At 54.4% G+C, this 20414-nt stretch overlaps 1 protein-coding gene across 2 annotated transcripts; it reads right to left on the bottom strand.

Moving 5' to 3' along the window:
• Positions 1-10744: 10744 nt before the first annotated feature.
• On the bottom strand, positions 10745-19839 carry Exoc3l4 (exocyst complex component 3 like 4). Of its 2 annotated transcripts, XM_052738220.1 has the most exons (11): positions 19191-19835; positions 17661-18315; positions 16569-16680; positions 16235-16357; positions 15861-15961; positions 15624-15704; positions 13871-13985; positions 13321-13440; positions 13086-13238; positions 12352-12473; positions 10745-11262 (listed from the first exon to the last, which is right to left on the bottom strand). In XM_052738220.1, the coding sequence occupies exons 1-11, from the start codon at positions 19576-19578 to the stop codon at positions 11079-11081; spliced, it is 2154 nt and encodes a 717-aa protein (XP_052594180.1). In that variant the 5' UTR covers positions 19579-19835; the 3' UTR covers positions 10745-11078. The 2 variants fall into 2 exon arrangements, with proteins under 2 accessions (XP_052594180.1, XP_052594181.1); XM_052738221.1 differs by lacking the exon at positions 13321-13440 and having other exon boundaries at positions 19191-19839.
• Positions 19840-20414: the final 575 nt, after the last annotated feature.

Genomic DNA, 20414 nt, shown 5'->3' with positions numbered 1-20414 from the left:
TGTGGCCCGGGTATGTGTGCGCAGGGAAGGGTATCACGGGGGCCACAAGTTCCGCTAGACGCGGGGCCATTGTCCTTCGACGATCTCTGATTGGCTGCCAAGCAGGGGCGCACGCCCAGAGCCGCTGTTCCGCGTCACACAGTCAGCACCTACTTAGGTGTGGGGAGCGCCCTCTACCACCTCAACCCCTCGGCCACGTGCTGTTACCCCTCTGAGCACCTCTGAGTCTATGGAAGCCTGGAAGGCAAGCTTCCTGGAGGAGGTGTCCTAAGGCAGCTGGGCACACGGCCGGTCCTGGGACCTCTCATTACCAAGCCTGGTGTTAGAGGAGCCTTCATCTTTGCCCCAGAGGTCACACAGGCAGAGATGACAGACACTCCTCCTGCGGAGCTCCCATTGATTGACAAGCTTTCTCAGGCTGAGTTTGGGCCAGATCCTCAGGATTCCCTTCTGCAGGCTTTTTCTCAGGGTCTGCCTTGGGGCGGGTGGGGTTGTAGACTAGTGTAGGAAGGGGGATGCTTCACCCGCTAGGAATTTCTGCCCCCTGGAGTATGGGCTCACTCAGGAATTTCCCCCACTAAACACCAGCTTCTTTTTTGCCTCTACTTGGAGCTCAGCTCCTCCCCATCTTTTGTTTGGGTCCTCTCTTCTTCCCCTGCCAGCCTAAGCTGGGCTTTGAAGGGAGAGGGAAGGGCAGCTGAGTGGGGGGTTATGTTTAGGGGTTGTCCCTGGAAACTCAGAACTTCCTCTTCCTCCTGGGGAGCACTGTCCAAGTGCCAGTTGGGTTTTTTTTGTTGTTGTTTGTTTGCTTTATTTTTTGGTTTTTTTTTTTTTTTTTTTTTTTTTTTTTTTTTTTTTTTTTTTGGTTTTTTGAGACAGGGTTTCTCTGTGAAACAGCCCTGGTTTTCCTGGAACCCGGTCTGGCTGGCCTTGAACTCACTGAGATCCGCCTGCCTCTGCCTCCCAAGTGCTGGGATTAAAGGTGTGCCACCACCACCAGGTATCCAAGTGCCAGATTTAAGATGTGCCTCCGTCCTGTCTCTTGTCAGGTTGCAGAAGGCAAGTACAGAAGGTTGCTGGGCGTGGTTACGCACACCTTTGACCCCAGCGCTGGCGAGGCAGAACAGAGAGACCTCTATGAGTTCAAGACCATGTCTACATAGCAAGTTCCAGGTAGCCAAGACTACACAGAGAGACCCTGTTTCAAAAAACAGACATAAAAGCCAGATGGTGGCTCTTCTCCTGTGGTCCTAATGGGTGACATTTTCAGAGGAGCCCACAGAGCTCAAGCTGGAGGTTATTGCCTCTGCTCCACAGGGCACCCAGGGGAGATCAAGAACTTAGGGCCCCATCCACACTTACATCCAAAGACAAAAAAGGACAGAAAGCTAGGCGTCCTAGCCTCCCCCCTCGGGCTGCCTCTTGACACATTGTGCAACCTCACCAGAGTTTACCCAGCCTCTGCTTTATTCATCCAATTCCTAATTTCAAACAGGTTAGGAAATGGCTGGGAAACTCCACAAGTTGAGTTGAGAGAGGGAAGTCAGGCTTTTAAGAACCCACATCTGCTCAGAGCCTCTGGGCTCTGTGGGACAGAGTTGGACTGCCAATCTTGTCCCAAGATGCCCACAGTAACTTCCTCAGAGCAGAGTCAGGGTTGGCAGAAGCCAGTGCCTCCTGTCTTGTGTGGGCACACCAAGCACTTCTCTGAGTTTAGGGTGAGGGTCAAAGTTCCTGTGTGAAGTTCCCAACACAAAAATGTTGAAATCGGGCTATGTGGATGGCCAAGGGCCAAAAACCAGTGTGGTCCTCAGGGATCTAGATAGTTAACTCTTCTAAATAGTCCCCCAAAGGCCAGCCAAGAGAAGTCCTGATGGCCAGCACCCGGCCACAAGCCATGGCCCACTGCTTGCACTCAACCCAGGGTTACCTCCTCTCCCCAAGTAGCAACTGCTGATTCTTTATCTCTTGGGTGTTTTTTTTTTTTATTTGAGACGAGATCTTTATAGCCCAGGTTGGCCCAGAACTCAAAATTCCTCTGTTCTAGATCCTTGAGGACTGGGATGACAGGTCTGCACCACCACAGGCTCTCCCTTTTGTGTTTTTAATTATAAATAATATATCCATAACACAAAATGCACCGTTTTAACAGTGTTGGGCCTTCTAGCTGTCAATATTAAGTGTAGTGTATGTGTGTGTTTGTGTGTGTGTTCACGATGAGTGCAGGTGCTCAGTAGTACAGAAGAGGACGTTGGATCCCCTGGAGCTGGAGTTACAGGCAGTTGTGAGGCTGCTCTGGGAACAGCTTGGGTACTCTGCAAGAGCAGCAGGTGCTCTCAACAACTGAACCATCTCCCCAGATTCAAGGAACTCTTTTTGCCCTGTGAAACCAAACCATGGTCCCCATTATACAACTGCCCATTCCCTTCTATCCCCCAAGCCCCTGGTGACCCCATTCTGTGGCCATGCCTGCTTCATGGGTCCCATGAGTGGGTGGATACAGCCCTTGTGTTTGTGTGTGTTTGTGTGGTGATGCCACACAAAGGGAAAAAGACTACCTCTTGGTCCTTTAGCCAAGAGTGGACCCGTTTATCCAGGAGTCTGGGTCTCTCCTGTTCTAATAGTCCAATCCAGACGAGATCTAGTCTAAAAGAAGTCTAACTGAGTCCTAATCTAAAAAAGGAGTCCTGAATCAAGGCTGTTCTCTCTCTATACTGAACAGTGCAGCAAATATAACAAATAGGAATTAGCAACTTTGGTCTTAATCTTTTACAGGAGTCTCATAAGGGAGAAAAAAAATTTTTCCCCTCATCTACCTACTCAGAACAGCACACAAAAGCACAATCAGGTGCTATTAAGTTATAATCACAAGTTGCTTCCAACATAATTTTTAGGGGGATGGGTAGGCACTACGGAGAGGTAGGACATTGTTTACAATGTGCCTCACTGCTTCCCGCACGTGGTCTTAGACCTGGTCACCACAACCGGTGCACGCATGAATGAGTTTGTTGTATAGCAGTTTCCTCAATATTAAAAGCTTCAGTTTTGGAGGGAAGCCCTAAGGGCTCAGTACATTTCCAGGGAGGTGAAGCAGCAGGATGGTCTAAGTGGAGTGAAACACTCCATCTAGCAGCAAACCTGGTTAAGACAGGAAGTAAATAACTCAGAATAGCTTCAGGAAGTCCCTGAAACTGACCAGATTCACTAGGCTTCTCCTGTAAGAACTGCTAAGTGATACTCTCAGATAAACTGAGTGGCCTAGAAGACCCTTACAGCTGGGCCTCCTGGGGAAATCAGGTCAGCCAAATGGCCTGGAAGAAACAAATGGCCAGCCAGATCTGCCTCAAAGAGTCTCGGGTCACCTGAGCTTCCCGAAAACAGCACTCTCCAGCCTAGAGTGGCCTGCCTGTAGGTTGTTCCGTAAGAGCTCCAGGCCCCACTGTATGAACCGTCACCCTTGCTGGTGATGGCCTTTGGTAATAACCGTTGTTTTGAGTCATTTCTGCTCCAGTAAGTAACCCTCACTCATGCAACTGTATGTAAGCCCAGTCAGACTTCACCAAGTTGGACTTTATCTGTACTTTGTTCCCTGTTAGGGTGGGTGGACATTTGTCCCAGGAGTAGCGTCCTGCAGCAGGTGTGAAGGAGAAATAGAAATAATAAAAACAGCATAATCAAGCCGGGCGGTGGTGGCGCACGCCTTTAATCCCAGCACTCGGGAGGCAGAGCCAGGCGGATCTCTGTGAGTTCGAGGCCAGCCTGGTCTCCAAAGTGAGTTCCAGGAAAGGCGCAAAGCTACACAGAGAAACCCTGTCTCGAAAAACCAAAAAAAAAAAAAAAAACAAAAACAAAAAAAACAGCATAATCAAAGCTGGGCCTTCAGCTGAGCCTGCAAGACTTTACGTTGGCAGTCCAAAGTATAGTAAGAGTGACTGTAATGCTTTCCCTAGAGGCCAGTTAACCCTGAGCAGGCTGGATGTGCAGCATGTGAGCAGAAAGGGCACATTGTAATGAACGACCTCAAAGCACAGCACTGACTTGGCCACAGGCTGGCTGGGAGCTTGATGTGTAGAGGTAACCCTTAAACTGCGTTTTCCAAGAAACCACTCTCACACGATCATTTCCTTTAGTTAGCATGATGGTCCCAAGGCCTAGGGATGCTATTAATCAGGGTAGGACTTTCTGCCTGTTAAGATCCTAATTATATTCTGTCCTGTGGATGGGCCATACTTTGTTGTCCTCGATGGCTACATTGGCCACTGTGAATAGTGATTCAGGGGACACCAAACTCAAAAGCTCCAGTCGGGTCCCAGTTCCCAGTTTCTGTGGGTGGACAGCTGACTTTCTCTGACCTCTGGAGTTGCCAGGCCAGGCTCTAAGTGTTTTTTGCTCATCAGTAGATTTCATCATAACCATAGGAATTAGGTACTGCCTAGCCATCCCTTACCACAGATGAGCAAACTGAGGCACATTCAAATATGCCTGCCATCTGTCAGTCAGTATGGAGCTGCCTTCTGCTAGACGGCTCCTCCAGGGTTACTCCATATTTGAAATGCAGCTTGATATACTTAAATCAGACACAGGAAAGCCAGGAGTTTCCATGGGCAGATGGGAGGCACTGTCCTTCGTCCTGTCACAGGGTTGGGGACATCACTCAATTACCATCTTCAGTCAACTGATTAAAGTATCATGGGCAACACAAAGGGCCAGCCCAGCTCGGGCCAGAGACTAATACCAAGTGGTGTATTACTGACTGTCTCTCTATTCATTCCCTGGCTGGCTGAAAAGGTAGCTGGGGAAGCTCCCAGAAGGAGAAGCTGAAAGCACAAGGAGTAGCATTGTGGGGCGGAGTTCAGCAGGTACAAAAGCCAGGCAGAGGGATCAGGTAAGTGTGGAAAACCTGGCCAAGGGGAGAGGCTGTACCAGCGGGAGTGGCTGGCCACCTTGTCACACGGGCCACGCTGGCTGAGGAGTGGACTCTCTGGGAAGGAAGACGAAGGCATTCCAGGGTGTCTTCCTGTCCTCTGCTGTCACTGGCCCCACTTCCCCTTTTGTGATGACTTGCATTTCCCACTGGCCTGACCTTGGCTGTCAGGACCACAGTTTCTTCCTCATACTTCTCAGGCCATCATCCTACCTAGGACTTTGGTCACTCTCTTGTTCCCTAGGGATACCCCGTACATTCATGACACTGACCAGAGCTACGACTACATTTCTCGTGGACAGACGAGGAAACGTAAGTCTCAGAGAAGTGGGCACCAAGGCGGGGGTTACTGCTGTTAACTCTCTTCTCCCAGCCTTCCCGGGAGAGGAAGTGACTTGCTCAGGACATCAGCTGCAAGGGCCTGGGGTCTGCTGACATCCTCGGGATCATAGGGTGACCAAGACAGGCCAACCAAGGAGCCACCTTAGTGACATGCCCTTTATCAAAGGCCGCTCACCAGTCAGCACCCCACCCCAATTCTGTTCGAAGCTGCTCACAGTTGCAGGGTCCCCGGTCCCCTTCCCAGGTGGTCTTGAGAGAAAGCAGGGCTCCTGGGGACATCTCCAGAGGAGAACAATGCAGAAGTGCAGAGCAGCCTCCTGGAAGCACTAGCCCTGCCTGTAGGCAAGGATGCTTCCTTCCCAAGCCCAGCTATTTCGTAGAAGATTGGCCAGCCTTTCTCAACAGCTCTCACGCAGTGATGTAAGCAAAGTTTCCATCCCTTCAAGCCCTCCCTGCTATGGGCCCTTCTCTGAAACGGCATGGTTTACAGGAATCAGCCGAGGAGTGTGGTCCTCTCACTATCACAGGCTGGCCACAAGGCAGGAGCTCCCCGGGCAATCCCAGGCTTTACAAAGATGGCCAGGGCGCTGCAAGTCTGGGGGTGTCTCATCCACCTCCTGCCTGATAACCAGGAGCCCCCAGGAGATGGCGTCATGTAGGCTCAGGATCAGGGACAATCCGGGCCCCAGAGAGCTACATCACCTGCATCTGTGGCTTATTAGTGACCTTCAAGGATCCTGGGAATGGAGCTGACTCCGCTCAGAGGGCCGGCAGTGTGCCTTGAAGGAGACATTGCAGAGAAATAACCGCTGCTGCCTGAACCGGCCAAATGGGCCACGCCCTCCTCAGCAGCAGTCTCTCTGTTTTCTCTGTGGTCCTCACAGTTTTACACAGAAAGGCAGAGCCCAGAGCCACACAACTAGGCAGGTCCATAAGTGGGATTCCTCCTCATGCTGTCTACATCCAGAGGCCGGATTTAACCACAGGGTGACTCCATGGGGAGCGGGCAGGCCACATCATGGCACAAGTGAGCACCCCAAAAACAACAGCCCCCCCCACCTTTCTTCTTCTCAACATTCCAGTTTTGTTTTCTGGTGACTTCTATCCCTCAGAAAGCTTGGTTCCTCAGTGCTTGATTTTTGGATCATCCTGGTCTCCAACTCAGTCACCCTAAGCAGAATTAGGTTCCTCAGCGATGACAGAAATGTCACCTCTCATGGACGCTCCTTGGCTAAGCATCACTTTTGTAAGTCCCCTTAATGAGAGTGACTTTTTTGGGGGAGGGGAGGCAGGATGTCTTATCCCAGGCTGACCAGGAGCTCTCTCCCAAGAATGATCTACATGATTCTCTTGACCATCACATGCCAGATTACAGGCATGTGCCACCACATCTGATTTATGGAGGTGTTAAGGATTGTACCCAGGGCTTTGTGGGTGCTAGCCAAGTGCTCTACCAATTGAGCTACATTCCCAACCCCTCTATTAGACTTTTAAATCTTGTGTCTTTTACACACATTTTAAATTTTGACCTAGGGGAATATGTTGCTAGCCATAACATTGCTAAAGCTAAAAATGAAAACACTGTGGGCATGGTGACACCTGCCTTTATTCCCAGCACTTGGGAAGTAGAGGCAGGCAGATCTCTGTGAGTATAAGGTCAGCCTGTCCTACATACAGTTCCAGGTCATCTGGGCCTATATAGTGAGAGACTGTCCCAAAAGGACCAAAAGCAACTGAACATTAACAAATGTTTTGAGTGGTGAGTAGATGGTGGGATTTTGTTTTGTTTTGTTTGTTTTTTGTTTGTTTTTGCAATGACTGGTCCAGGCTTCATAGGTCCTGAAGTACATAGGGGTAAGTAGTCTGAGATAGGAGTGGCGTCCACATTTCAGTTCCCTTCTTGAGCTGGGACACAGAAGGCTGGGCCGAGCCTCCGGCTACTCTTACCCAGGAGTACTTGCCTCCTACCCAGACTTTTAGCCACTGCAAAGCAGGGCTGCCCCTGGAGCACCGTGGAATCCGCTATCAGCACCTGCAGTCCATGTGTCTTATCTCGGTGGCCAGGACCGCTCCTGCCCAGCCTCCTGCTCAGATTGACAATGTCACAAAGCAGGCCGGTCTTGCCCCTCCCCATGACTGATGATGGATGGTGGGAGACTCTGGTGGCCTGCTGTAGTTCCCAAGGGGTTTTTGTTTTTGTGGTTTTTCTTCTCTTCTGAGTGTGTGTGGTAGCAAAGGAAGGAAGTGAGAATGGGAATACAGTGTAGTGCTGCCTCCTGCCCCCGCCCCCCACAGCCTGGTCAGTGGTGAGAGGCTCTGCAGGAAACACCTCAAAGTCACTGAGGGTGTTCCCCCCATGAATGTGGCTTGCTGAGGTCTGGGGCCAGGAAGGAAGGAGCCAGGACCAGCAGGCAAGGAAGGAAGAGGGAGAGGCTGGGAAGGCACGAAGGTGACAGGCTGACCGCCACCTCCAGTACCCTCGAATCAGGACCTCTGTGGACCGCCTGACTTGTCCCTAAGCTCCCTCCCTATCAGCTACTCCATTCTATGGGACTAAACCTCAGAAAGGAAAGGGACCATAGGTTCCAAGATGCAGAGGACAGGGCTGAGACAACTGGCCCATGACCCCAGTCTCGTGGCTGCTTCAGCATGGCACACTGAGCCCAGGGGACAAGGAGAGAAATCATCACAGAAGGCCTTATGAGAAATCAGCTGAAGACAGAGAGAGTGGTGGAGAGGAGGGGGCCCCGGTGGAGGCTGGGGACCAAGGGATAGTTGGCAGGTGCTAGGCTTGGAGACTGAGAGGCAAAGAAGGTGCTTCCAGGCTCCCCTGCTTGTGAGCAGAGCAAAGAGGCTGGGCAGAGGCTCCATCCTGTGGGACAGGCTGGCAGTGCTGACAAGGGCTAGCAGATCCCATGACCACACACACACACACACACACACACACACCACACTTGCCAGCCAATTAGTCAGTGAGTCCCAAAGTAGTGCTTCGAGACAGTTCATGTCCTCTCAAGCTTGGCCTGGACAGCAGGATGGTCAAGGAGACACCCTAAGGAGTCTCTCTGGTCATGGGGGTAGGAGGTTCCCAAACCGCACCACTCTTAGGGCTGAGGAGCCACCAGTCAGAGCCAGAAGAGTCCTTCATTGTCCCTCTTGTCCTCAGTCCCCTGATTTGTACCCTTGGCCTCTGGCTACCTGTGACCTTAGGGAGGGGGCCCCAGGCCCTAGTCACTGCCAGGCTCCTAGGAATACATGCTGATGCTCCTTGCACAGGCATACTTCTAGTCAGGAAACCTGGATTTCCTGTTTCCAGGTCTAGGAACCCCGAGGAAGACAGTCTGGAGTCTCTAAGAAGAACAAGGCTCGAGTCCTTCCTCATGCTCTGTGACGCTGCTCAGCCTTGGGCACACCCTCCAAATCTCTCTCTCCTAACAGACATGCCCACCCACCTCACTCTACTGAACACTCGAGGTCCCATTCCACTTCACCGGGCCCCTGGCCCCATTGCCACACTCGGGATCACCTTTCAACATTGTCTTGCAAATTATGGCCTGGCTGGGTCTTGGGGTCATAGGGAGGCCAGGGGCCTGGCTTTATGGCTAGCTCCTGTTCCACCCTCCTCAGCCAGCTCCATGCTAGCTCCTCTGGCTGGAAAGCACTGACAGCATGCCCATTTCACAGCTGGAAATATTGAGGCACAGCCAGGTACAGAGACTTGCCTGCAGACTCATCTGGATGCTCAGCCCTGAGGCTCAGGACATACAGGATGTGGCCCTGCTGGACCTGGTGAGGGGCCTGGGACTCACAAGTAGGGTGTGCGGGAGGTAGAGGGCTCTCTGGGGAGAACTTGTCTAAGCTAAGGTTTCTGTCACCTCTCAGAACCCTGTCTGCACTGCCAGCAGAACTCTGGTGGCCACTGTGGGACACGCGGGACCGAGCAGGGACTCCTGGCCAGTGAATCGGCCATTTCCCCTTCCTCTCCGATAGAGGTTCTTCTCACACTCTGAACTCTAGGTTATGAGGTTTCAAGGCCACTTGCCCTCTCCAGGTCTCAGTTTCCCTACTAGCAGGAAGGACTGCTTATCAAGTATCAACATTTCCCGGCCTTCACCTCTGGCTTTGGAGCCTGGGAACCTCAACAACTTCACTTCCTCATTCCTGCCCTGCCTATCCTTCCCCATGGAGGTCTGGATCTCCCCGGCTGGGCTGACCTGGCCCTGGCATCCAGCCCTGATACACACGGTGATGGTGGTGGTGGTGGTGGTGGTGGTGGTGGTGGGTGGTCACAATGCCCCTGACACCTGCTCCTAGAAGGAGCTATGAATTCTGGACATCCACCCCAGGGCTCCCAGCAGACTCAGACGTGGGTGGATGGCTCTGTGCTCCAGTCCCAGCACAGGGAGGGGAGGCAGATCAGCCCAGGCATTAATTACCCTTTGGCTACTTATATCCCAGGGAGAGGATATAGTCTGGAAGAGCAGGGAAAGATGTGCTGTCCACTCACCTCATACTGCAGTGTTTTAGAACTCTGGTCTTATACTTGAGGAAGGAAACTTCCCTGGGCTTTTAGGACCCCAGGCCACCTGCAGGTAGGTACCTGACCCCACATAAGCTAGTGCCAGAGTCAGGCTCAGAGCTGCAGGGGAAGCCTGCTGGAGAACAGTAGGGTAAGCGAACTGTCACAGTTTATACCATCAGTTCCCTGCCAATCCCCTCTTGGCTCACAGCCTCCCGGGAAATTAGAGCCATCAATGCAAATAAGGCCCCAGCCTTGTCCCTCGGGCTATAAACAAATCTCAACAGGTGTACTGTCTCCTGGAAGTGTACCCACGGCTGAATGAACGCGCATGGCTACCTTCCCACCCATACCCACCGCCACCACCCTACACGCACAGTAACCCAACAACTTTTATTGCTGGAAAGTCCCTCCTGCATGAAACCAGAATACCTCAAGCTGCAGAACCGGTGTTCACCAGGGCTCAGGCTACCCAGAACGGGGCAGAGTACTGCCCACCCCTTCTGGGCAAGACCAGCATGGTATCTGAGGTTAGTGGACCCAGGGTCCTGGTGAAGGGCTGGCTTTGTTTTGTTGCTTTTTAAATGAATTTGTTTTTACTTTATGTACAGGTGTTTTGCCCGCATGTACGTCTGTGCACCACACACATGAATGCTCACAGAGGCCAGAAGAATGCATTGGGTCCTCTGGAATTGGAGTCACAAATGATTGCTTATTGTCACGTGGGTGCTGGGAACCCAACCAGGGTCTTCCAGAGAGGGAACAAGTGCTCTTCAGCTCTGAGCCATCTCTCCAGCCCCTGAAGACCTGGATCTGCAGCTACAGGGAGGGGCTTTTCCAGCTCAGGACTTGCATGAGTCATCCCATTCATTCAGTCGTCAGCAAAGGGCCTGCCGACCTACCAGCTGGGTGTCCCACATCACCCCTCCCAAGCAGCTTAGTTTGCCCAACCGTAGGCACTATTTTGATTCGTATTTATTTTTAGAATGCTCGGCTCCTCACTACAGTGGGGATATGCTGGACAGTTAGAGAGGGAGGCCCTCCCTGGCCTGAAGTCCTCCAAGGAGCCTCGGCCACCCCAAAAGACTCCCCCACAAATGCCTGGAATGCCTCCACTCTTGGCTCCCCCTGACTGAGCAGCCAAGCACTGAGACCAAAAATTCCATGCTCCAGGCTTCACAGATGGGGGCAGGGCCAGAGTGACTCACTGGGCTCCCAACTTGGGGTCAGTCACAGGGAGGGTGACAGACCCTCCGCCTACCAGGCTCCTGCCTGACAGTCAGCCAGCCAGCCCTAGATGCAGGTGATGAGCACGTCCACAGAGGTGGGCACTTCGATCTCTTCAAAGAGTACACGGCGCGGGGAGGGCCTGACCTCGGGCGCTGCCCTCAGCAAGTCTTGGGTATGCTGCAACAGACTCTGGTTCCTACGGCGGCCGAGTCTACGCAGCGCCAGAATGGCCAGTATATGGTCACGCCTGTGGAGACATGGGGGTCCTTACTGCAGAGCGCCCCGCCCCCAGGGAGGACAGGAACCCAGGCTTGGGAGGAAGTATGATTCACCCAGCATTCCTGGAGCTGGGTCAGAGAGGCTGAAAGGCTGGGACCATCCCAGGCCGGGAGGGGATGAGGGCTCTAAACGGAAGCGGGATTGTGGACCTGTGCACAGCAACTGAACCTAGAAGCACACAGGCATGCGACGGGGGAGGGAGCATGCACGCAGTCGAAAGAAGCTTTGCTCAGAGGCAGCACAAGGAATCTGACCTAGGGAAGGTTCCAGAAACTAGCAGAACGCTAGGGAGGTGGAGGCCAGGTTGCAGGCTGGGGAACGTCCTCGCAGTATGCAGAAACAAAGCAGCGGCAGGGATGGGGGATGGGGAGGCTGGAGGGGGGCGGTGAGTGGGGGAGAGGCAGGTGCAAAGGGGCACCCTGAGACACTGCCTCCCCACAGGTTCCCCACAGCCGTCCAGGGCCGCCCTTGAAGCCAGGAAGGGAGGGCCAGACCCGGGCTGGGGAACCTCTAAGGGGCGGTAGGGAAATCGCAAACTTAGAAGGAGGCTAGCAAAATCTGGCAGAGCAAACCGACTGCTGGTAGCCAAGAACCAGGGAAGGGGCTGGACTAGGGGTTTTCAGCGGCCTTTCCATCCCGGAATCTCCGAGCGCATTGGAGGGAGTCGAACCGGGATTTCCACGGGGGTCCGATGACTCAGTACCCCTCACAGCCCCGGGTCTGAGCCTCCTTCCTGTCGAGGCCTCAGAGGGATTCTAGAGAGGGTTTACACCCGGGGGGTGGGGGCCACGTTGTCCACGGGTGATGGAGAACACCAGGGAGAGGTGGCCCTTTCGCCTTCGCTCCCGGTGACCCTCCATCGTGCACATGCGCTCACGGTCCATAGAGGTTCGCTCTGGGGCTTAGGCTCAGTTCTCTCAGCCAGGACAAGCTCACTCCTCCCCCTGCTGCTCGCCTGCACTCATGGCCAACAGGACGCTGCTGAAGGCCCGAGTGCCAGGTTCCAGCGAACCCTGACTCTCGGTCAGAAGCTAGTGGGGGAGGAGAGTCTGCAAACCTGACGTCTGGGTAGCTTCGTATAAGTGTCTCCAGGTGCCGCCGGATGTCGTCTTTGTAGGTCTCGCCCAGGATCTCAGCCACGCACAGGATGGCTTGGTCCAGCCACATGGCTTCAGAGCCCTGAGGAGACAGGGAGATGTGTGCTGCGGTCCACCTCCCCATAGAGTTCCTTGCGTACAACCCCCCCTTAGTGCCCTGCTGCACCCATCCCATGTATCTGCCGCCGGTGGCTTGCCCATCGTAAGACGCCACGGGGCGGGGGGGCGGGGGCGGAGGAGACATCTGCAATGATTCTATAGAGATGTCTTCTTATCTACACAGATGGGAAATCCGAGTCCTGACCAGGGAAGTGTTGCTTGGAACCTGTCACCAGTAGGAGACCAGCAGCCCAGATAAGGGGTTTGAGCATGGCTCAAAGTGTTCCAGTCCGAGTGGGGAAAGACCTCCCACAGATCTTGCCCATCATAACCCTTATCCCTTCACCTTCATCCACAACTGTATGCAAATATATCGGAAAGTGACACCGCCACCTGGGTCTGTCCCTCTTGAGTCCAGTGTGCCCCCCCCCACACACACACAATGGAGTCTGAAGAACTAGTGTAAGCTCTCTTCTCCACTACCTGCTCCTGCACCTGCCCTGGGGGCTCCTTACAGGATGAGAAGAAATGAGAATAGGAAGTGCCTGACTGGCCAGAGATGGAGCACTGCTTGCCATTCAGATACTGCTCCTACCAAGTCCTTGAAGGTGCTGCTGATGGCCTGGGCATCCAGGCTCATCTTATGGGAGCCGTTCACACGATCCAGGCCACTGAACCTCTCGTGTGGCCTCAGCACCTGCCCGAGGTACTCGCGGACCACAAAACGGTGCACTTCCTGCAGAGTCTCCTGGGAGAGTGAGGGTAGGGTCAGGATCAAAGGCATGGGCCTTGCACACCCATGCCAGCCTCCCCCCACCACTTCCTGGTACCTGTGCCAGTGGTGGGGTCACATGCTCAAGGTGATGAGCAAAGTCCACCACCTTGTCCATGAGGGGACGCAGTGTGTCCTGTGTGAGCCAGCTCTTGGTATATAGCACCTTGAATAGCGGCTGGGGACAGAGGGACATGGGAGTAAACTCTGTTCATCATTCCTAACCCCCTTCACCGCTGGGTTCTCTTGTGCCATCCTCTTTTCTAGGCACAAATTTTATCACTGGGTCTTTCCCAGAATGCCTCCTCCAATGGGCATGGTTTGAGTTTAGTGGCTTGTCAGGCCCTGCTTAGGGTGTGTGCTGAATACACCTTGACTTGCTGGTCGGGGGGGGGGGGGGGGGGGGGCTCTAGGCCTTTTTTCTTGGCCCACTATCCCAGGGCCTGGGTGTTCACCACCAACAGGAAGGAACTGCAGTGAGATGGGAGGTGTTTCCCAACTGCCCTTGCTCAGCTGGGAGCTCATTTAGGGCAAATGAGAGCTGGGAGTTAGGCATGGAACTTAAGGGAATGGATGGGCACCGCTGGGCATGGGAAGTGTCCAATCACCTGCATGTCTTGCTGTACAATCTGGAGCAAGTGCTTCTGGAAGCTGTTGGTAGCAGCCACTAGGGGTTTCTCCAGTTCCTTCATGGTTCCTGGGAACCTGGCCAGAAGGCTGGTTCTGTGGAGGGGCCAAGACAAGTAATAAGCTGGGCCAGGGGAAGCAGGCTGGAGAATAAGACCCACCTAGCACAGCCCTGCAGATGGGGCACTGCACTAATTCCATTCATATACCAGGGGTTCTCAACCTTCCTAACGCTGTGACCCTTTAATATAGTTCCTTATGTTGTGGTGACCACAACCATAAAATTATTTTCATTCCTTCTTCGTAACTGTACTTTTGCTACGGTTATGAATTGTAATGTAAATATGCAAGACATCTGATATGAGACTTCTGTGAAAGAGTTGTTGGACTCCCCCCCCCAGGGTCTCGACCCACAGGTTGAGAACCGCTGGTTTAGACTGTGCTGTGAAGGGCAGTCCCTGGAGGGGTGCATAGTAACAGCCATGGGGGCAGAACTGAATTGAGAGGACAAGGTTAAAGCTGTGAGAGCCCAGCATAAACCCTTTCAGCAGAGCACCAGCTCAGCTCCATGACATAGGTCCCATATGGCAGCTTTGAGACAGTGCTCCATGCCTCTTGGTGATGGGACATTGTAGCAGAGCCATGCCTGCCACAAGCTCTCCACTGAGCTGCATCACTGCCTTGAGGATGACAATATCCCATGTCACTGCTGAGAAAACTGAGGACCAGACTATATGCATGCAGTACACAGCGCTGCCTATCAAGAGGTGGAGAAAGCTTCCTGGGGCTGAGTGGTCCCCGCTCCCAACCCCCGGACCCCTCATTGCTGAAGTGGAGCCCAGCACAGTTAGGCAAGAGAGTGCTGGGAAACGGAGCATCAGTGTGGCCACTCTTTGGACACAGGCAGGCCTGGTTGAAGCTCTAGGTGCATGGCTTACTGGCTGCACCAGCATCCAGCTGTCTATCTGTATCTGGGTACCCTGGTCTTGGGAAGTTACCCAGGTGGATGAAGCAGGCACATGTCTGGTGTATCACAAGTGCTCATAAAGAGCTCATATGAATTGAGTCCCCACGGCCGGAGGAAGCAGGCTCTGGCTTTGTTAGAAGAGGACAGAGGCACAGAGATGAAAATCCGGGGCACACCGCCAACAATGGGCACCTCTGGAATCCCAAACCACAAGGTGGCTCAGGTCACATGCCTTCTGTTAATGGCTGCATTCCCCAGACTAGCCTGTCTGTAGGGAAGAGGGCACCCCGGTATGGTTGGAGGTCAGGGCACAGTAGCAGTCTCTGCCAAACAGAGTGGGCCTTGCCTCCTGAGGGTAGAGGCGCCCGAGATTGTCCAAGGTGGGATTAAGGGAGGGAGCTTCTCCGAGGAGGAGGTAAACTCAGAAAAAAAAAAAAAGAACGGAATGGGATGCAGGAAATAAACGGGGAGCCCTGTGACTGGGCGCGGGGGAGGGGGGACGATCTACTCAGCCTCTGGTCAGCCTTGAAGCCACACATTCGTTCCAGGGCCCTAGCTTTGCTGAACATGTTAGGGCCAGGGCGAAGACAGGACGATCTGGGAAGGCCTTGGGGAAACCCACAAGAATCCACACTCAGGAGCTACTACCCCCTACTTCGCCCGCCTCCCCGCCTGCCCCGGCCGCCACTGCTTCGGATCTCTTTTCCTGACCTCGCGCCCCTCCTGCTGGCAGTACTCGGCAACGCCCTGGAGCTGGGGCGACCTACCTCATCTCCACGCAGGCGTTAATATAGGCGCCCAGGTAGCACTCGCTCACTGCCTTTGATGCCAGAAAAGCTTTTTCAAACCTGGGGACGGGAAAGGATCATTCCTCTGACCTCGGGTCTTCACCCGCTTAGGCCCTCACCAGTGATGAGGGTCTCACACTCAGGCCACCAGTGGACCCCGCCCACTCCTGACCGGGTCATCTCCCACCCTTCCGGGGCTGAGAATGCCACCCGCACCTGGGCACAAAGAGGCAGAGCGCGCGCGCGCAGATCTGCAGGGTGGTGGCCTCCAGCTCCGAGGAGATAGCGCCGGCCGCCTTCACGTGCTCAGCCACGAGCTGTCAGGGACGCCACACGCTGAGCGCAGTTGAGTCTCGCACCCAGCCCACCCCTCTCTCCCTGCAGTTTTCAGCTGCCACAGAGTGAGGGTCACCTCCCCACTCCCAGAGTCCACCGGCAGAGCTGAGAGCTGTAACCTAGACTGACCATGTGCTTCAAGGGCCTAGATCACCCCACAGGTTCCCCTCTCATTATAACTTAGCTCCAAGAGATCACGACCACGTGCCTGAGGCCAGAACACAAGCCCCTCCTCAGCCCACTCCCGTGCGCACCATGTGCACGTCGATGGACAGGGACGCATGGTAGAGGCCCTGCAGCACTTCCAAGTCCTCGCCGGCTTCCCAGCGACTCTGCTCCAGTAGCAAGATGCTGTCAAAACAGCTTGTGATCTTTGTCTGTGGGGTTAGGAATGGGCTGCCGTGAGAAGCCTTCCAGGAGGAAGGTAAGGGCGCCCCCTGCCTTCCAAGCCCCGTTTTGCACCTTTAGGGACTAGCGTCATTGGACCCCAGGCACAGTCCAGGCCTGCAGGTACCTCCAGCACCACCCCAAGCCTCCTTCCTGCAGGACCCAGCCTCTGGAGCCCGGAGGGAGCCTCCCCAGCCTCACCTCTAGGAAGCTAGTGTAGTCACTTTCCAGGCGGGCCCACAGAGCAGGCTCTAGGAGTGGGGGCAGCGGTTCGGTGGGCAGTGCCAAGTCTGGGGCACCCAGGAAGTCAGGACTGAAAAGCAAGGTGGGGTGGGAGAGTTGTTGAGGACCTGGACAGGGTTCTGATGCTCTACCAGCTGCCTCCTCTCCCTAACCAGGCTCAAAGTCTAAAGTTATCATTAGGGCCCTGAACTCCGATTGTGTTGACACATTCCATTTCTCTACCCTCCAGAGGTCTATGCCATCACTTCCCTTCCCGGAAACTTCTGACGGCTGGGTTGGACTTCCTGGCACTCAAGCATCCAGCTGGGCCTGCTCAGAGTGCTTAAGGAGCTGTTCAGATGGACCTCTGCCAGACTGCCTCAATGTGACCTCTACATTCAAGACTGAGCTCTAACCAACACACACACACACACACACACACACACACACACACACACACACACACCCGCCACCTCCCCATCACCATCTAACCCAAATCAGGGTACCCCAGAATAATGGCCTGACCACAGCGATTTAAAGAGGCCAGGATTCTGGCAGCCCTCTCCATCATGTATTCTTCTCCCTTTGGGCTGGGGCAAAGCTGGGGCTCATTCATCTGGGGAACTAAAGCACCCTTGTTACAGCATGTACCAGGGATGGAAGCCCCCAGCAGGCTGCACTCTGCATGTGAATGCTCATCCAGAGGGAAAGCAGGCTGAACCCACACTCTGAGTGGTGCTCTGCCTGGAAAGCTGCCCTTTTCCAATGCAGCCACCTTATGGACTAGCATTGCTCTCTGGGGCTCCTGGCTCTGGTGGGAAGTGCACATGAGAGACTTTCTACCTTTGGGAAGCTGTAGATGCGTGGTCCCTTAGGAAAACCTGGGATGGGAGCACACAGCCTAGCACAAAAGAAAGAATGACAAAATCCCCATCTTCCTGGCGCCCCATCGTCTTTGCCAGAGAAGGATTGGGGAAGAAAGGTGCCCTGTGCTCTTGTAGTCGTTTCTCACGGTCTATTGGTGGGTGGTGGTACCCGCTCCTGCCTTAAGTACTGTATCTTAGGCCTCACCTGCCATACACATTGGCGGCCCAGTCTAACAGCACATAGAGCTGCTCACAGCCGCGGGCGTCTCGCGCCAGCTCCTGCAGACGCTGGGCCACTGCGTTGTGGAAGGCACGCAAGTAGGTCTCCCACACTGGAAAGTCAGTAGCTTCGTAAGCAGGCTGCATCTCTAATCGCACCCTCTGCAGGTCGCGGCGAACCACTCCACCGAGCTCAGCCAGAAGCTGGGCTAGGTCCGACGCGCCCTCCGCAGCCCCTGGGGGGACTTTGATGCCTGCCTGCTGCACGCGCTCCTGAGCGCTGCGCCGCACCGCGTCCTCCCAGTGCTGACGCCAGTGGCGAGGCGTACTCAAAAAGTCACCCTCGGCTTGGGAGGCCTGATGGGCCTCCTCTTCCAAGTGCACCACCTGGGCCAGTTCTGCTAGAGCGTCTCGATCCACGCCTTCGGAACCCAGCGCCTCGCGCACAATGGCTCCGATCTCCGCCGCCATTCCGTCGTAATGTAGGCAAAGGTCCATAGCGCGCCGCGCATAGGCGGTGGGGTCCTGCGTAAAGGTGCGAGAGGTTTTGTCTGCTACCAGCTGCGTCTCTAGGTACCGCAACTGTTCGAAGGCCTTCACTAGTTGCCGCTCGGTGATGAGGTCTGTCACGGATTTGCTTTCTGAAAGCGCGGGTAAGAAAGGGGTCAACGAGAGGGACCAACCCAGTGCCCTGGTACCAACTTAGACAGCTAGGTTGTGCTCAGAGCCTTGGACTGGGCTGCCTGACCACTGCTCAGATGTTCTGTGCGCAACTGAACTGCTCCGCCTGCCTGAAGTCCTTGCTTAGACTCCCGTTAGAAGGAACAGAATCAGGGCCCCAATCCTGACTGAAAACAACAATTTGGGGTGAGCTCCTGGCTGCGCCGCTATATGGGAGCCAGTACCTTCTATCTTGCACGGCCCCCCGCCCCCCATCTTCACTCCCATCTCTGCTGAGCTTGTCCTGGTGACCTCATGTGTGGCTGTAATTGCAGGTCTAATAGGTTCAGAGCTCAGCTGGGTGTGTCCTCCCCTAATGTCCAGAGTCAGCCTTTCTGCTGCCCTGCTCTCTGCCCGCACCACGTTCGAGTTCTCTACTGCTAGATCCCTTCTTGAGAGTCCAAGTTCAATTTATGCTTCCCTGAGCCGGCTCCCTAGCTGCCCTTCCAGGTAACAGTGGCCCCCATGAACCTCTGTGACCCTGTGGTCTGAGAGGATCAATGCCTAATACTTAGGATGAGTTTGCTCAAGAGGCCAAGCAGTGAAAGGCCATGAAGATCTGGGTTCAAATCTCACTTCTCTTTTAGTTATCTACAAGACACCAAGCAAGTCACTTAGCTGAGCCTGTTTTTTCTATTTGCCCAGTAGGTGTATTGGCCTTCCCTTGCTAGAAACTGGAAGAATTTGTGCAGAAGGCAGGATTTGGGTGAGTTAGGCTTCAAGGAAAGTGTGTCGGGATACAGCTCCTGTCCTCTCCGCCCTCAGCTTCCTCTCACAGTGTCATATGAGACCCTACCTGCCTGCGGTTCCAGATCCTCAGGATGGGTCCCAGTGGATGCCTGCCGACTGACACCATCTGTGACCTTGGAAGGCTTCTCTGTCACAGCAGTGACTTGAGGGTGCCCAGAGGTTAGACCTTCATCCAGGGCCCGTCTCAAGGACCGGAACAGGAAGCGGGAACTTCGCCTGAACAGGCCAGGGTCCTCCTTGGGTTTGTGGGTGGAAGCTCCCAGGCTGTTCCGGAAGAAGGTCCGCTTCAGGGTGCTCAGGCTGGGTTTCACTGTGTCCCCGTGGTGCATGCTTGGCTCTTTCATACTGTTGGACTTCCGAGTGCCCTGTGACTTCCCAGGCTGCTTAGGGCTTTGGAGTTCTGGCCCAGGGGTCACTGTTCCTGGCAATGGCATCTTGGCTGCAGGGAAGCTGGGGGTGAGAAGGCAGCTCAAGAGGCCTGGAGGGTGCCGGCCCAGGGAGCAGACACAGAACCCTGGGTAAGCTCTCTGGGGCTCAGTAGGACCCAGGAGTGCAGGAAGGCTTGATTTCTTCTATGGAAATGGAAGTGTCTGCCAGCTACTGGGCTGGCCGGAGCCTTCTGCCTGCCAGAGTGCAGCTGGATACAAACAGCAGAATGCCTCCCTGGTGCCTCCCCAGGAGGCTCTCTCCCAGGTGTCCACCTTTCACTGAGCCTGAGTAATTACCATCGAATTAGAAGGAGTGTTGAGCATGCATATTCTGGGAACCAGCCCAACCCACAACCCACAAGGGCAGGGTCCAGTACCCACATTCCAAACTTCTAGGATTTTAGATTCTAAGGCCAAAACTTCTCTCCATCCCTTCCTCCCACAGTCCCCCTTTATCCCCTCCCGAGACCTGGTCTCACCTCTTTCAGCACAAAAGGCAGGATCACTTCGGCTCAAACAGGAGCCTCCTTAAGAAGCATTCCCTTCCTAGACTCTGTGGAACTGGAGGAGGGTACAATGATGCCCTAGGGCCCTAGCCTCCCGGCACCCAGCCACTTATCTTCACCACACAGCCTGAAGGGAAGGTTGTGGGAGGGACTTCAGGTCTATATTTAACTTGGAGCTGAGGAATCCCAATATATTTCCTACCTGCTGCTCTTCCCCCTCTTGCCAACCCACACCCCCCCCAGCCTCACCACACTGAGCATGATAGTGGTCTCAGGAGCATGGGAGACATACACTGCTCAGGCCTCGGGCAGACACTGCCACCATATTCCCTTCCA

The sequence above is a fragment of the Peromyscus californicus genome, unplaced genomic scaffold (genome assembly GCF_007827085.1).
Source record: "Peromyscus californicus insignis strain IS unplaced genomic scaffold, ASM782708v3 Scaffold_15__1_contigs__length_86483966, whole genome shotgun sequence".
Lineage (NCBI taxonomy): Eukaryota > Metazoa > Chordata > Mammalia > Rodentia > Cricetidae > Peromyscus > Peromyscus californicus.
The sequence above is the reverse complement of the archived record's forward strand: the minus strand, read 5'-3'. Positions and strand labels throughout refer to the sequence as shown.

What these genes read in the sequence shown, in the direction of transcription:
- Exoc3l4 (XM_052738220.1), bottom strand. Translation starts at nt 19,578, where the DNA reads ATGCCATTGCCAGGAACAGTGACCCCTGGGCCAGAACTCCAAAGCCCT. An exon ending in GCCGCCAATGTGTATGGCAG is followed by an intron (nt 16,681 to 17,660) that starts GTGAGGCCTAAG and finishes CTTGCTTTTCAG; the next exon opens with TCCTGACTTCCTGGGTGCCC. An exon ending in CGAAGCTACCCAGACGTCAG is followed by an intron (nt 11,263 to 12,351) that starts GTTTGCAGACTC and finishes ATGTCTCCACAG; the next exon opens with GCGTGACCATATACTGGCCA.